Below are 15,663 nucleotides of genomic sequence, written 5' to 3'. Positions count from 1 at the left end.
GCCATAGTGGCTCATTCCAACCTTTCCACAAATCAAGTAGTCCGTCTTAATTTTCAAATCATTTTATTAATCCAACCGTATGAAAAACCATCTCCTCCAAAACATTGTGGAACAGGAGGGCGTTAGGGAGTTGACTGAGCAGAGAACCCCCCCGCCCCCAAGCCATTTTACAAAACGTGTAGGAGGGCGACAACACAAAAATAGCAACGGAGAAAAGGGGCAAACAGAACCATAGACAACAGAGTCAAGCAGTAGTTGAAACACCTATGCTGTTTCAGCGTGGGGAACACTGTAAGAAATGCCTGAATTCTCTTTGCCTCAAAAGCTGCTGGTCTCCCAGGGCAGCATTTTCTCTGGGGAGGGCCCACAGAGGGTGGGTCTCTGCCAACACACATCACACTGAGGACCACTAACTTCGCAGAGGCCACACCCCATGCCTGCCTTCCCCGCCCCACAGAGGAATGTGTATGTGAGCTGCAAGAGAACAGACTTAGGACCAGGCCAGGGACCCATCTCTGGAAGGTGGTACTTAAAAAAATTAAAACACACATAAAGCCCAGTGCAGCTAAACCACAGGGCCTGAGGTGAGAGGAAAGAGGATCAAGGGAAGGGAAGCAAAACAGCTCCAGGCTCCTCTGCCTTTCAGTGTCCTGCCAATGAGGATCCAACCACACACCTTACCAACAAAACAGTGACAGGGCCTCAGGTGGATCCTTTCACCAAGACAGGAAAATGAGGTATAAGGGCCTTTCAGGCTTTCCTTCAACCAAGCCAGGCAAGCTGGGAATAGCACTGAGACTGCCAGAACAGCCCAAGCTTCAAATATTCTGGTCAGATCACATATCCCAATTTTTGGCAAAAATATGATCATTAGCAGAAAAGCACAAGAGGCTGAGAAAGGACCAGTGACTTTGGTATGAGCAAGGTATGTCCTTGACAGCATCTCTTACCTATTGTCTCAAAGCCCCAAATCACTGAGAAACTGCCATTAATAGCCAGGAACTCTCCTGCTTCTTTAAGCTATTTGGTTCTGAGGGGGAAGGAGCTAGGCAGGCTTTGGAAGAGGCAAAGGAGAGATTAGAAAGAGGGGGAAATCCCCATTTATTTCCTAAAGCTGTCTCCCAGAGCCCATGAAAGGGCTACTGCAAGGATAGAAGAGACCTCAACTACTCCAGCCAGAAACTTTTAACACTTGACTCCAAAAACTAAGGCTGGAGCTATGGGGTTAGAGAGGGGTGTTAGGCACAGATGTAAGGGGCACCCATCATCTACAGAGGGGACAGCCCAGCCCTCTAAATCTTCCTCCAGCCCCTTTTCTCATGCAGCCACACTCCTAGGCCTCTAGCGACAGCCACAAAAATATGGCTCTCCTCAGCAGGGCTTTGGTTTCCTAGATCCCTGTAGATCTCAATGCATAAGATTCCAAAAAGTGAGCCATCCAGGGTCTTCTGCCTGCCCACCTCAATTCTTTTTCTGCCCCCAGGAGTCATTGTGTTTCTACCCCATGGGGATGGGAAGCCAGACATGGAAAACAATCACCCTGAAAGGGCAGGGAGGGATGTGTGCACTTCCTTGGGCCTCGCTGCCAATGTCACCCATCATTAGCAGCCACTAGCTGCCCCATGCCCTCACGGATATAGACAGACTGGATCTCCTTGGTCTTGAGGCAGAGGTCACAGGCCCAGACAGCAGAGGCCTCTGTGGTCAGCAGCCCATAGGCGCTCTCGGTCATCCCCGTGCACTCTCGGTGGAACCACTTCTGGCAGGAGGCCTCACACAGAATGGCATCCTGGTCATCATTCACCTCACTCCGACAGGCACCACATGGGTACACCAAGCCTGGGGGGGGCTGGGGCCCTGAGCCCCCTCCTGCCTTGCCAGGGGGTGCCAAACTGTTGGTGTCCGGAGTGCCCCCACCCCGACCACTGCTGCTCGGTGGGAAACTAGGCTGGTTCCCATTAACCGCAGCAGCTGGGGAGCCTGAGTGGGGCTCCTGGGGAAAAGCAGTAGGAGCAGATGGGTTCAAGGGCTTCCCCCCATCCTCGCCACCAGGGCCAGGAAAGCTGGGGTCCGGACCAGGGAAGGGGCTTGTGTTGGGGGGCAGGCTAGGGAGCCCCTGAGCAGGTCTCTGGAGAGGAGAGGGGCCAAAAGGAGCACCTGGCGGAGCAAAGCGTTGGGGAAGCGAAGGGGGACACAGATCCCCTCTGGGAGGCTGTCCCATGGTGGGTGAGATCATGGGACCAAATCCCCCTACTGGGCCTGGCATCATCTGCCCACCAGGAGGACTAAAATTCTGACCCAGAGGCTGGTTGAAGGGTTGGCTGGGAAAGTTCATGTTGCCTGGGGGTGGGTAACCAGGGCCCTGGGGGGGCATGTTGAAAGCAGGGCCCATAGGGTTTGGAGGGAAAGGGGGGGGCTGTCGACGAAGTGGCTGGGGACCTCCTCCGCCCCCAGTGCCATAGCCTTGGGGCACCTGGCCTGCCATGCCTCCCTGGACACGGAAGCCTCCAAAGGGTACAGGACTGCCAAGGAATGGAGGGGCTGCACCCCCCACCTTGGGGGCTCCGAAGTCATCCTCAAAAGGGTTGGATGCAACCAGGTGATCCACCATGGGTGTCGGAGGTGGTGCAAACTCCGTCAGGTGTGAGTATGCTGGGCCCTGGTGGGGAGCAGATGAGAGGAAGGAAGATGGTCATGGAGGAGACGTTGAGCTACACAAAGAGAGCAGCACAAACACACACTTGAAGGGTGCTACTCGCCAGCTCTGATCAAAAATCAAGACAGACCTTAGAATGCAACAGAGAAATAGGAGAGTGGAACCAGCACAGCATGACTGTGTTTTGAAAAACAGGCAGAACTAGACTGAAATCCCAGCTCTACTCCTTATTAACTTCAAGACCCTGAAGCAGAAGTTTTAACCTTTTTAAACCTAAATTTCTTTTTTTTTCTTTTTGTAGAGACAGAGTCTCACTGTACCGCCCTCGGTAGAGTGCCGTGGCGTCACACGGCTCACAGCAACCTCCAACCTCTGGGGCTTATGAGATTCTCTTGCCTCAGCCTCCTGAGTAGCTGGAACTACAGGCGCCCGCCACAATGCCCGGCTATTTTTTTTGTTGCAGTTTGGCCGGGGCTGGATTTGAACCCGCCACCCTCGGCATATGGGGCCAGCGCCCTACTCACTGAGCTACAGGCGCCGCCCAAGCCTAAATTTCTTATCTGTAAAATAGGGGTACTGCCTGTCTCTAAAAACTGTTAAAGCACTTTAACACACTCTCTGGCACTTAGAAAAGGTTCAGTAAATGGTAGGTATTATATTATCATCATGAGGAAACCAGAACAGGAAAAATCAAGGAGAGGAAGACTGTAACCTTGATAAGTTCTTTGGTTAAATAGTCTCGTGGGGGTAGGTTATTTTTCCCTAAAAGTGCTATAAGGTTGATGGAAAGGACCAGAAACAATTTTCCCTTCTCCCTGCACCTGATGCAGGTAGATTTTACAGTGGCAGAAAGGCAGTGTCCGCCCAGAGGCTGCTAGGAACTGCACCACCAAGCCCCATTCACCTGAGTATTTGACTTTCTTCGCTTCTTTTCTGGGCTCTTCATTTGCAAACCTGGAAGAGCAGCAAAAGGCAGACCAGTCAAGTTTCCCTAAGGTTCCCCAACCTCCTCTCTCACAGCCATGCGCTAAGGAACCCCTTTACTTCAATACACACTTATTTACTTAACCAATACTAACAAGGGATGTAATATGAAAAATGAATGGTGACCACGATCATGCGCCCAGCTGCATTTTCCTAAACGACACATAACCTATATTTTGAAACCTTCAGGCTCCAAGTGACTCCTGAATTCCAAGTGGCTCTCAACCTGCGGTGACATCCGTCCCCGACCCCGAGGGCTGCACCCGCCCATCCCTCCTTCCCGGACCTCCCTTCGACCTTCCCTTCGCAACTGCTCTCACCGGCCTTGCCCTGCTTCCTCCCGGTGCTGGGCGGTGCAGGAGGCGGTGCGGGGCCGCCACCTCCCTCCAGCTTGTCCGGTGGGGGCGGCGCCGAGGCGGCCATGGAGTGAGGACCAGGGTCAGCGGTGGCGGGGGATGGAGGCGCCCTCGGGCTGCACCATCGCCCAGAAGCGGAGTCGGGGGCAACACCGGCCCCCGAGTTGCGGCGACACCAAAGCGCAGCGAGGCAGAGGCGCCGAGCTGGGACCCGAACTGCGCGCTAGCCCGCCTCCCCGCCCGTCAGCGGCTGCAGCAACCGGAACCGGAACTCGGCTCGGCGCCTCCACTGGGCGCGACTGGGGACCCAGCGCGGGTGGACCTGCGGGGCGGGACGGGACGTACCACGCGCTGGGCAGGGGGAGCGACCCGTTCCGCTCCGGGGGTACTCTGTCCCCTCTGCGCGCGCCCCGGCCGCGGCCCGGCCCCTCCCGCCGCCGAGCGACACAGTAGGCTCTGCAGAGGTAGAAGAAACGCTACTTTAATGAAGACATTTTCCCTTTGGTAAAAGTGAGACCCGTGAAAACAACCGAACAAAGAAAGGAGCCAGGATGGAAACGGCCCATCCGCAGGCCTGGAGCTATCGGCCTGCAGCAGGTATCGGAGCTGTAAGTCTTAGGATTGCCCTTCGGGGACCTGTGACATATATCCAGCCAAACTGCTGCTCCCCGGCATCTGTCAGAGGCCACGTTCTTCACGCTCTGGCTCGGTGTCACTTTCTGCCCCAGTGGGGTTAGAGAACGTCAAAGAGGTGATGTGTAAATGCGATTGATTATTATCATTTGTGCTCAGTCAGCCATGGAAACAAAATTAGGAAAGTAATTCTACAACCCTAAAACATATCCATATAAAATTTAAAATGAATGTATTTTCAAATCTATAGATGGTATTTGGGGATTGTCTACTGCTTTAAAGTCTCAATGCCCTGTCCACCCCACAAAATCCACCTTGGGAGCGTTCCCAGTACAGGAGGCCCAAATTCTGTCACCACCACCACCCCCACTACCCTAGAAGGGAAGGCAGGATGAGGCCAAGGGAGGAAGGGCTGCACTTTGGCCATGGAGTTAAACAAGCAGGCACCATGGGAGGTGGGACTTGTGTGCCAGGAGGCACTGAGCAGAAGAGGGTTCCATATCCCCCCTGGCTGGGAGGGGGGTTCTAGGGCAATCTCTAAGGGTTGCATATCCCTAGGGAGAGGGGACAGCTGCCACTCCTCTGTTCTCCCAACCCAAACTGGAGGGGTTGCTGAGCAAAGAGAAGACAAGAGTCCTGAAGCCAAGGTGTCAGCACCCCTGTTACTGAACTCAGAGGCCTGAGAACTCTTTGCATAAAGTATCTTCAGACCTAGGAGATGGTCAAAGGCACAAAGTTTAAACCCTGGGATGAGGGTTGTTGAGAGGGATATGGAATACCCTGAAACTCAGGGAGAGACCAGAGGTGTGGTTTGTTCCCTCTTCCCCAGAAGGGAGGTTGCTCTACCAGGCTTGTCACCACAGGACCTTTTCCATTACAAACACTCACCTTCTAGGGGCAGGGGGGCATCTGATTGGCACAGGAAAGGCCCAGGTAAGGGCCACTCTGTACATTAATACTTTGGTGATGTTGGGGTCTACTGCAGACTCCTGACTCAAACCCTCTCACACAGCTCGACACTAAATCCACTGTTCACACTACTCCCAGCACCTACACAAGGCCAAGCCCACAGGACACCCCCAAATGAGGTCCTGAGAGTTAGGGACTAGTGTGGGAGGGGCTGGAGGGCATCTTTTGTAAGAGAGTGTTAGGAGGATCACAGTTTTCGCTCCACAGGTTGCTGTAGACAGAGTTCGCTGCCCGCAGAGATGATGGGCAAGTGATTGTCCATGTGGTAACTGATGAGGTGACTGACACTCTCAAAGCGGTGATCTTTTGTCCGAACCTGGGAAGGTAAGAAGGAAGAAGGTCAATTCCAGTGAAGAATCAAATAAGACTAGTTTGCAGGCCTGGAAGGTGCTCACGCCTATAATCCCAGCACTGTGGGAGGAGTGAGCAGGAGGATCCCTTGAGCTTAGGAGTTCAAGACCAGCCTGAGCAAGAGTGAGACCCTGTCTCTACTAAAAATAGAAAAACTTGCTGGGGAATGTAGCAGGCACCTATAGTCCCAGCTACTTGAGAGGCTGAGGCAGGAGGATTGCTCAAAACCTAAGAATTTGAGGTTGCTATGTGCTGTGACACTCTCAGAAACAAAGACCTAGTTTGCAGCCATTAAAGGACAATTAAAAAAGGAAAAGAAGGGGCGGCACCTGTGGCTCACTCAGTAAGGCGCCCACCCAATATACCGAGGGTGGCGGGTTCAAACCCAGCCCCAGCCAAACTGCAACCAAAAAATAGCCGGGCGTTGTGGCGGGCGCCTGTAGTCCCAGCTACTCGGGAGGCTGAGGCAAGAGAATCGCTTAAGCCCAGGAGTTGGAGGTTGCTGTGAGCTGTGTGAGGCCACGGCACTGTACCGAGGGCCATAAAGTGAGATTCTGTCTCTACAAAAAAAAAAAAGGAAAAGAAGACTTGGGCCCTAAAGGTTGAAGAAGGTAGAATAGTCAAAAAGCTTAAGGAAGGAGAAAAATGGCAGGGGGAGGTGGGTGGGATTGTCAGTCCTGATCTCTGAGGCTTCTCTATAAAGAGAAGCTAGAGACAATTGTAGGAACCGGTAGGTCAGTGAAGGCAAAGGAGACATTAGCCCAGAAACAGTGAAGGTGAAGGATAGCTACACCTTTCCTGGCCTGGAAGAAGTTGGCATGTCTCAGAAGAATTAACACAGCATATAAAAGCTGTGGAAAGGAGGCTGAGATTGCTGTGGAAAATAAACCAGTCTGGGCAGTGGGGCAGTGAAAATAAGAGAAAGGACAGTGGTTTGAGCCCTGGGTCTGGGGATCTGGGAAGGCCCCTGGCTGCTCCTGTAAGAGGAGACATAGTGTGTCTGGTCTCTAATTCCAAGCATCACAATCTCTCCAGGGTACTTCCTCATTTGTGAAAAGAGGGGCAGAGGTGACACAAGCACCTTCTAGTGAGCACCTTCTAGCACTGATGGGCTTTAAGGCCTGGGAATCTGAGGGCCAGGAGGGACTATAAGGAACATAGTTCAGGCTCAGGGATATGAGAAGGGAAGGAACCCTAATCTGCTGGAAAAGGAGACCAAACACCTTGAAGAGCAGAAGAGGCCCATAGAGAGCTGCCCAGCAGAGAAAATCTAGAAAGCAATGACAGAAGGAACAGGGTTGCACTGCAGGGTATTGTCCTTGCCCTTCTGCCACCCCCCACCCCACCTCTGCCATACTCACCACACCCTCAGGGTCCACCAGTAGCAAATGCTTGGGCTGCCCACTCTGCAAGCCAGTGAGCACGTACTGGCCAGGGGTGGTTGTGCTCTCCCGCACCAGGAAGTCCCCATTGAGCTGCAGCAGTGCCTCTGCCTCCCGCCGGCTCAGCTTCCCATGGAACCAGGTCTCCCCTCGGAGCTGCTCAGCCATGGACACTGACTGGGGAGGTGGAGGCACCCGAAGGGCATCTTCGAAGGGCTCTAGGGATATAGAGAGCATTAGTGGAGATAGCTGGCACAACACACACCCAGGAACTAGACCTTCAGGAAGGGGAAACTGGAAAGGAAAAAGCAGGGTGGGAGGAGCAGAGGAGGAACCAAGGAGGAAGGAGGGGATGCAGAAAGGAGAGAGAAGCACTCACTCATGTCAAAGAGATCCCGGGGTGCACTGCCATTGATGGCAGGATTGGGGAGTCCAGCCCCAGCCCCTGCTTGCCGGGCCTTGTCTAGGTTCTGGACGTTGACATAGGAGGGATCGTCAAAGAGCTCTCTACCTGTGGAGAGAGAGGCTGTACCACGGCCCACTCTACCTCCAGCACTCCTGGCTCTGCCTGTCTCAGCTCCCTTCATACCTGGGCAAGGTGGTGGAGGTGGCAACTGTTTGCGGACTTCTGGGTCTCCCCCAACAGGCTGTAGGGATAAAAATAAAGTGAGTCCAGAGGCCATGACCAGCCACTCCCCACCCCAGGCCCAGCCTACCTCCATCCAAGGAACTTACCAGTGTGGCACCCAAATGGCTGGGTGTCTGGGCAGTGGGAGGAGTGGGCCGAGTGGCGCCTGGAGTGGCTCCCTCCCTAAGCCTCATGTCTACCACCCCCCCAAGAGGGGGCTCCTTCCCGGGGAAGTCATTGTAGTACTGATGATCAGGTGGCTCTTCCTCCTCTTCATCCCAAGCTGACCCATCAAAGCCAGCCATCCTGAGGAAGGGGGGTGAGAAGCATGGGTGTAAATGTGTGGTGGGTGAGCAGATGGGCAGAGGGGAAAGTAATAGTGGCCACGTAGTAGGCATTTACCGTGGATTAGGCATGATGCTAAGTGCTCTGTGTACATAAATCATCTCATTCTCCTCACAACCCTATAAAGTAGGTATTGTTTCCTTCCTCAATTTATAGATAAGGAGAATGAGGATCAGAGATGAAGATTTGCAGAAGGTCTCACCACTAAAAGGTGGTAGTAGAACTGAGATTTAAATTCACGTCTGACTTTGAAGATCACATCCTTGATCACTGAGCTGTCTCCCAAGAGGGAATGGAAGCACTAAATAGCAGGGAGGGATGCCGAGAATATTTTAACCTCTCCTAAATAATCCCTACTGCTCTCATTACTTATCCTTCAAGGCCTGAGATTGGAAAGATAATAATCTCAGGGAAAAGAGATATCTTCCCTAATTCAATTTTTTTCTTTCTTTCCTTTCTTTCTTTTTTCTTAAAGAGACAGGGCCTCAATCTGTCACCAAGGCTGGAGTGCAGTGCAGTAATGCAATCATAGTTTATTGCAGCCTCAAACTCCTGGGCTCAAGCAACCCACCTCAGCCTCCCAGAAACCACCAGGCCTAGCTAATTTCTTCTTCTTTTTTTTGAGACAGAGTCTTAAGCTGTCACCCTAGAGTGCTGTGGCATTATAGCTCACAGCAACCCCAAACTGTTGGACTTCTTGGGCTCAAGTGATCCTCTTGCCTCAGTTTTTCTATTTTTAGTAGAGATGGGGGTCTCACTTTGGTTCAGGCTGGCTTTGAACTTGTCCACCCACCTTGGCCTCCCAGAGTGCTAGGATTATAGGCATGAGCCATGGCCCCCAGCATTTTTTTTTTTTTTTTTTAAGAGATGGTGGTCTCACTATGTTGCCCAAGCTGGTCTCAAACTCCTGGGCTCAAGTGATCCTCCTCCAGGTGTGAGCCACCACACCCAGCCCTAAACCAAATTCTTGGTGGCTTCTAGAGGTAGGAAAACATAGAAAGTCAAATAGAGAAATGGGTAGGAAAGAGGAACAGGCTAGAAATGAGGAGGCTAAGAACAGGAAAGCCCATCTAATCAGAGAAAAAGATGCAACATGAGTCCTGGAATAGAGCTCCAGCACAGGCAAACAAGAGGAAGAGCTGGCCTGCAACATGCAGGGCCTCAGAAGACTTTTCTGATGGGCCACACAGGAAATGTAAGAATAGCAGGAAGTGGGAAGCGGGGGCACACAGGTTATTTCCTTCCCTGAGCCCCTCTGAGCTCAAGTGTGGGAAGACCAGCCTCACTTTCCCAATCCTAGCTAGCCCAAATGTTGCCCACGGCCTCCCTACCGCTCACCTGTCATGGGGGGTGACCAGCTTGGGTGGGTTCCTGAGGTATTGTTTGAAGCGCAACTCAAAGGCCTGGCCGATGGTGCTGATGACATCCTGGGCAAGCCCTTCGGGACACTCCAGGATGTGGCAGGCTGGGGCACAACAGAGGCTGTCAGTGAGCTCTGAGGTGGGGTTGCCAGGTGGAGGCATGACAGGGCTCATCTTCCTTGGCAGGACCCCCTATTTAGCTCTACTCAGTATGAGCAGGAAAATCACCCCCAGGTCCTGCCCACCTGCCTCCCCAACAGCCAGACCACCCATAGACCCCCACTGCACCTCACCTCTCTGGTTTACAGGGTCTTTGGCAACATAGGCAACATACTCGGCTGTGTCCTGGGGTAGACAGAGTCAGAAGAAGCGGGCAGCTAAACTGTATAGCTCGATCTTACTACTGATCCCTCCAACCCAGTCCTTTTCAGATATTCCCACAGCCCTGGCCCCAACTCCATCAGCCCCTCACTCTCCTCCCACAACCTTTGCTCTGTTCCACAACTCACCGGATCCCCACCGGACGCAAATGAGATGGACTGCATGTGGTGGTTGGCAATGATCTAAGAGTCAGGGCAGGGCATGGAGAAGGAATGCCACGTGTCAGGCAGCCTCGGGCTCACACAGGTTCCCTGCACCCTGGCCCAGAGTCTTGGAGCCCTAGTCTTACTCTCTTGTCTTCTTACCCACTGGCTTCCTTCCCTCCCGCCCTGCTGCTCCATGCCCTCTCTCCTAGCTTCTGGCCTTAAGAGATCTCCTCTTAGCCCTCCTTCATTGTTTCTGGTTCCTACTACCGAGCCCCACCAACCTGTTTGCAGTCTGTGGCCATGAGATTGAGGCTGCTGGTAGAGACAGTGAGAGTGATAGGCATTCCAGCAAATTTCAAGTTACTCCTCCCCAGGACAGAGCTGAGCGGGCGGCTGCAGGGCTAGGGAAGGGCCCAGGATATCAGGCACTGCCTGAGGGCTGTAGGTACACACTTGCCCTCTCTGCCCCTCCACATCTCCCAGCACCCCTAGCCCCACTTACCCCAGGTACCTTTCTCCTCCTCGTCATCCCCTTAGCACCCGGCACAGCCTCACACACCAGACTGATGGCCTCCCTGGGGAAAGAGGGGCACTCAGACCCAAAGCAGCTGCCCACTCAGCTGGGGTTGCACAGGGCTGGGGGAGGGGACGGCGGGGCACTCCAGGCTCTTTGTCGTGGTAGATTGAATTAAGGGCCTTTAATATTTGATGACACTGAGAGGCCGCTTCCTGGCTGATTGGGTTAGGGCCTCAGTGGGCATGGCCCCACCCCATTCCAGCTACCAATGTCCCATTCCCTTCCCAAAGGCAGTAGCCACCTTCCATGTATCCCCATTTTCTACTCCACTCCAGCTGCCAACTGCTTCTGCCACCTTCCCTCACCCCCAAGGCTGGATAAGTAAGGAGGATTTACCTAGAGCTGCCTATTTTATTCAGACTCAGACTTATTTCCTAACTTTCTCTCAATCCCCTTCACCACCCAAGAATTAGCTGCCACTAGCACTGCCTCTGAGTGCTCATGTCCACTCCCTCCTCCCTTCCCCATGGCCTCATCAATCCCAGAGCTTCTACGATCTGCCACCCCCCACGAACCTGGTGACCTGGGTCCGGGTGTTGAAGTCGAGGGCACGCATCGACTGCAGGACCTCCACACAGCCCATGTACTGAGGGGAGCAGGGGACAGGTCAGCCACTTCCCCCACTCCCTTCACAAGGGGCCCTAGGGCTTTTCCCTACATAGTCCCCAAGGGAAATAATGATGAAATTCTGCCCCTTCCCCAGGGGACAAGGTGAGAAAGAAAAGGCCAGCAAAGAGGACCTCATGCATTAGGAAGAGAATCTGGAGGAGAAACAGGCATTGGATGGGACAGAGTGACATCTCCAGAAAGGGGGAGGAGACTGGAGAAGAGAATCCAGAAGCCACATACTCCTTTCCTTTACTGAGAGCTGCTGCCCTGCTGGGCATTGTGCTGGGCATGGCAGGGTAGGGGTCAGGGAGGCAAAGCTGGAAGGGAAGGGCACACTATCAAAGAAGGGGTGAGAAAGGCTTCAGAAATAGGACATTAAAACACAGACGTTGTTGGGGAACAGCAAGAAAAAAGAGGTTCCAGCACATCTGGAGTGAGCAAAACTGGAGGGTTCTGGGAGGGAGTGGAAGGGAGGATGTTCACTCACCCGAACCAAGTAGGAAACCCCAGGTCCCATGACTTTGTCGTTGGGATGCAGCCAGCCCCGTGTGGGCTTATTGACAAAGCTCCCGTGGCGGGTCCACTCCTCGCCCCCCAGCTGGCCCCCTTCCACCCGAGTCCTGCGCCCGCCGCCTCCACTCAGCTTGTTCATGTCCTGGAGGAGGGGCAGGGAGCCTGAGTCTGGCGCGGCTGTCCCTAGGATCCCCTCCCCATCCTCAACTGCCCTTCCTGGCTCCCCCTTAGGCCCTGGGCGCCCCCCAGCCGGACTAGCCAGCTTCAGGCTGCTCATCCGGGGAAAGAAGGAGCACAGGGTAGTGGGGCTATCATCCCCAGGCAGAGGAGGCAGGATGGGCCCCAGAGACGAGGCTGATGGGGAAGGCAGCTCCTCCGGGGGAGTAGACCCTGAAGCCCCCTCCTCCAACGATGACAGAGACTCATTCCGAAGTGGGTTGTACTTGGGCTTGGGGGGCAGGAGATCCATGGCTGGGGTGGGTGAGAAGGGAGCTGCTGCCCAGCCTGGCCCCCCTGCTAGTTCAGGCAAGGGGGCCAGGCAGGGGGCATTCCCAGGCCCTTAGTCTGGTTGGACCTCTATGGCCCAAGAATCACAGGAGTCCTGGAGAGGGAGAGGGACAAGTGGCTTCAGCTCGCCCAGCTCAGAACCAGACAGTTTCAGGCCCCATCCCCGCCCAGCGTGGAGCCTCTTCTCTGGCTGAGAAGAGAACAGGCTGGACCCAGAGCTGCCTGGCTCCTCCCCTGGGGCGGGGAGCTAAGGGTAAGGACCAATCCCAAGGACAGTGCTGACTCACAGGCTCAGAGGGGCTGAGCCCTTACTGCTGCCCCAACCCAGAACTCTCGCAGGGTAGGGCTATCCTTGGTCCTCTCCGCTGCCCTATATAGCTGGTAATCTGGGCAGGAGTAAAGTGGGGGGTGGGAGGGAAGGACAGAGTTAAAAAGGAAAGTAGGGAGATAAGAGGAGGTCTGGATCAATCCGAACCAGTCACAGGGCAAGCCAAAGGGAGCCGGAAGCCAGGGGAGGGCAGGGGGGAATGAGGGAGGAAACAGGCTGCTGGGGGGGCGGTCGGGAGGAGGGGGAGAAAAGTGAGAGGACTCCAGAGTTCAGCACTTCCCTTCCTGTTCTAGGGGAAGGCACAAATACTCAAATTCCTCCAGCTCAGGCCACTCCCCACCACTACTACATACTGTGGGTGGTGGCCCCTGGGAGGCCTCGGCCATTAGCATACTCACTACAACAGCTGTGGACTAGAGCTAGAGAAATGGGGAAGAGAGAGGAGTGGTCCCAGTGGATGCAGAGCAGGGCCAAGAGGAAGGACAACACTGATGAAGAAAGAATAAAGTGGGGCCTTAAGGCAAGAGCAGAGCAAGAGGACATGTTGATCAAGCCTCTTCTCTCGAACCAAGGAGCAATGGCCCAGAGCCAAGCACTGTTCTACCCCCTGAATTTCCAAAGGGCTAATTAGCAAACCAAGAAGTTAAGGGTGAGAATGAGGGGTCAGTGCACTAACTCTAAGGTCAACTCCCTGGACTGCCAGGCAGACTCATACCCCATAGAGCATGTTGTCCCTCACACTGAGGGAGAGGAGGGTGAAACAATTCTCCAAGAGAAATGAGACCTATAGGCCAGGAAGGGAGAGAGGTCAGAAAACAAATCTATGCCAGTGGGTATAGGATAAAGGGGTCCCAGAGAAGACAGAGTATGGACACAGGGAACAGTCCCAAACCCATCTCTTCTACCACAGCTTCCTGCCACAGAGGAGGCCATAGAGCATGGTTCTCAACCTGTGTATTTCATTTTAACAATGAAAATACATTGTGGCATTAGGAAGGTTGAGAACCATTGCCATAGAGGAAGTTGGGAAATGATGAAAAAACAAATAAAAGATATGTACTACCTCAGGCTGGTCTTGGAATTACGCTTAGATTTCTTCAAAGGATTAATCACAGAGATTAACAATTACTAGCACTTAGAACGTTTTAGATGCTGTGCTTAACTCTTTCACCTCCTCTCACTCCTTCTCTCATGGAAGCTTTGCCAAGCCACCCACCACACTCCAGAAGGAATTTTATCATTCCATGTCCTAAGGCTAGGGATGAGGAAAGGGTTCTGCCCTAGCCTCACACCCTCAAAACACAAACCCACACTAGGATGTCCTCATCTTTAAAGATGGCATTCTGTGGGAGCTGGCATTTCCAGAGGCAGGGAAGGACAAACAGGTGTGGGCATTTGTAAGAAAATAAAGGGGAAGTATGACTCTTTACATTTGCACAGGGAGAAAGGAGATTGCCTACTGTAAATCCAGGTGATTGAGTGTGCGTGGTGGTGGGGGAGCTGTGTTTGGCTTCTCAGCCCAGCTGGGAGGAGGCAAGGGACGGGAAGTTGCCGGAAATTGCCGAAAACCTCAGGAATGTAACCAGCAGGGAGGCTGGGCAAACGGGGCTACGAGGAATGCCCAGAAAAGAACTCAGGTTAGGGGGAGGGTAAGAGCCAGAAGTGCTGACTGAGTAGTCCCTTTAAACAAAATAAAACAAATCCCCACCCCCACTCCAAGCCACCATTTTCTGGTGGCAAAAAACTTTAGCTATGTCAACACCCACAGGCCACACACCAAAAAAACCCATGGCCTAGTCCAGCCGTTAATAAGACCTGCCGCTGTTTCTGGACTTGGACTGGTCCTGGGAAGAGAAACTCCAGGAGTGGGGCTGAGAATCTGTGAACAATTCTCTCTCCTACTCTTGTGCCAGACACCAAGTCCAGTCCCCTTCAAGTAGGTCCCCCCTTGGAGAGAAAAGGAGAGGAAAACGCCTGCCTCTAATCTCACTCCTCACAACCAGAGACGGGAACTTTGACTTCCCACCTGGCGGAGCACAAGAGAGCTCGGAGTACTGATCCCACAGCCCAAAATAAAGGACAGAAATATGTAAGCAGGTTGAGTTTCTGGGATTGAAGATAAAAGCTTCTCAGCTGACATGTCGGGTCCCCCAGAGATAAATTTCTTAGGGGTACGTGGACCCCTGGGGCGCGCGCAGCAGACTTTTAGGACTTGTTTCTGGACCCTCGAACTTGGCACGGGAAGGGCGGGGTTTCTGGAGGGGTGGGTCCAAGGGGCGGGGCTTCACCGCCTCTGGAGCGCTCACGGAGTTGGTTTTGCCCTTTTGGAAGACGGGTTTTTGGAACAAGAGGACCTGGCGTGGAATCGCTGGAAGGAGGCGAGCTTCGCAGAACTGAAGGACTAACGGGAGGGCTTCTTGTAACAGGGCTTGGAAACGTGTCTGGGGGTGGTGGGACTTCCAAGAAGTCTGGGCGATAGGGTGGGGTCAGACACAACAAAAACAGAAGTCGGGGTTCTGGAGCCCCCTGAAGTTAGGAGGTGGGACTTCCGGGGAGGGGGTTCTCAGGGGGCGGGGCTTATAAATGAATACCGGAAGTGGGGTCCCGGGAGAGGGGTTCCGGGGTGGAGGAGTGGGTCACCTAAGGAGGAAAAAATCAAGACTCACCAGGTACTCATGGAGTCTCCGCACCGCACCGCGGGCCAATTTGGTTCCAGATCGAGCCACTGCCTGCCTAGGCCGCTGCTCCAACTTTCTCCCCGGGTCCGACCTTCCTGGAGAAACTTTATTACACTCACTTCCGGCCTCACTAACCCCTGACCCTCTACCTCACGGTAACTCCTTCACCCTGCCCACTTTCCCGAGTCAGCCAATCGCTGCGCGAGAACGCTCACAGGAGCAGTGACAGCCAATAAGAGGCCTGTTTTTGACCCGAGCT

General features: G+C 53.7%; 2 protein-coding genes across 5 annotated transcripts; both read right to left on the bottom strand.

Annotated features, from left to right (window-relative positions):
* Positions 1 to 52: 52 nt before the first annotated feature.
* On the bottom strand, positions 53 to 4,328 carry PYGO2 (pygopus family PHD finger 2). The gene is made up of 3 exons (XM_053606892.1): positions 3,961 to 4,328; positions 3,561 to 3,610; positions 53 to 2,659 (listed from the first exon to the last, which is right to left on the bottom strand). Exons 1-3 carry the CDS (start codon positions 4,061 to 4,063, stop codon positions 1,592 to 1,594), a joined length of 1,221 nt encoding a protein of 406 aa, XP_053462867.1. The 5' UTR covers positions 4,064 to 4,328; the 3' UTR covers positions 53 to 1,591.
* A 133-nt stretch (positions 4,329 to 4,461) lies between these two features.
* On the bottom strand, positions 4,462 to 15,623 carry SHC1 (SHC adaptor protein 1). Of its 4 annotated transcripts, none has more exons than XM_053606890.1 (13): positions 15,393 to 15,623; positions 11,866 to 12,033; positions 11,285 to 11,355; positions 10,695 to 10,767; positions 10,474 to 10,593; positions 10,175 to 10,228; positions 9,959 to 10,010; positions 9,643 to 9,769; positions 8,067 to 8,265; positions 7,921 to 7,978; positions 7,711 to 7,842; positions 7,311 to 7,549; positions 4,462 to 5,914 (listed from the first exon to the last, which is right to left on the bottom strand). In XM_053606890.1, the coding sequence occupies exons 2-13, from the start codon at positions 12,028 to 12,030 to the stop codon at positions 5,786 to 5,788; spliced, it is 1,419 nt and encodes a 472-aa protein (XP_053462865.1). In that variant the 5' UTR covers positions 12,031 to 12,033; positions 15,393 to 15,623; the 3' UTR covers positions 4,462 to 5,785. The 4 variants fall into 4 exon arrangements, with proteins under 4 accessions (XP_053462865.1, XP_053462866.1, XP_053462864.1 ...); XM_053606891.1 differs by having other exon boundaries at positions 10,704 to 10,767; XM_053606889.1 differs by lacking the exon at positions 15,393 to 15,623 and having other exon boundaries at positions 10,704 to 10,767; positions 11,866 to 12,936.
* Positions 15,624 to 15,663: the final 40 nt, after the last annotated feature.

The sequence above is a fragment of the Nycticebus coucang genome, chromosome 10 (assembly GCF_027406575.1).
Source record: "Nycticebus coucang isolate mNycCou1 chromosome 10, mNycCou1.pri, whole genome shotgun sequence".
Classification (NCBI taxonomy): Eukaryota; Metazoa; Chordata; class Mammalia; order Primates; family Lorisidae; genus Nycticebus; species Nycticebus coucang.
The sequence above is the reverse complement of the archived record's forward strand: the minus strand, read 5'-3'. Positions and strand labels throughout refer to the sequence as shown.

What these genes read in the sequence shown, in the direction of transcription:
- PYGO2 (XM_053606892.1), bottom strand. Translation starts at nt 4,063, where the DNA reads ATGGCCGCCTCGGCGCCGCCCCCACCGGACAAGCTGGAGGGAGGTGGC. An exon ending in GAGGAAGCAGGGCAAGGCCG is followed by an intron (nt 3,611 to 3,960) that starts GTGAGAGCAGTT and finishes CTGCTCTTCCAG; the next exon opens with GTTTGCAAATGAAGAGCCCA. An exon ending in GAAGAAAGTCAAATACTCAG is followed by an intron (nt 2,660 to 3,560) that starts GTGAATGGGGCT and finishes GCTCCCCACCAG; the next exon opens with GGCCCAGCATACTCACACCT.
- SHC1 (XM_053606888.1), bottom strand. Translation starts at nt 12,360, where the DNA reads ATGGATCTCCTGCCCCCCAAGCCCAAGTACAACCCACTTCGGAATGAG. An exon ending in AGACCCTGTAAACCAGAGAG is followed by an intron (nt 9,770 to 9,958) that starts GTGAGGTGCAGT and finishes GTTGTGCCCCAG; the next exon opens with CCTGCCACATCCTGGAGTGT. An exon ending in CCGGGATCTCTTTGACATGA is followed by an intron (nt 7,550 to 7,710) that starts GTGAGTGCTTCT and finishes CTATATCCCTAG; the next exon opens with AGCCCTTCGAAGATGCCCTT.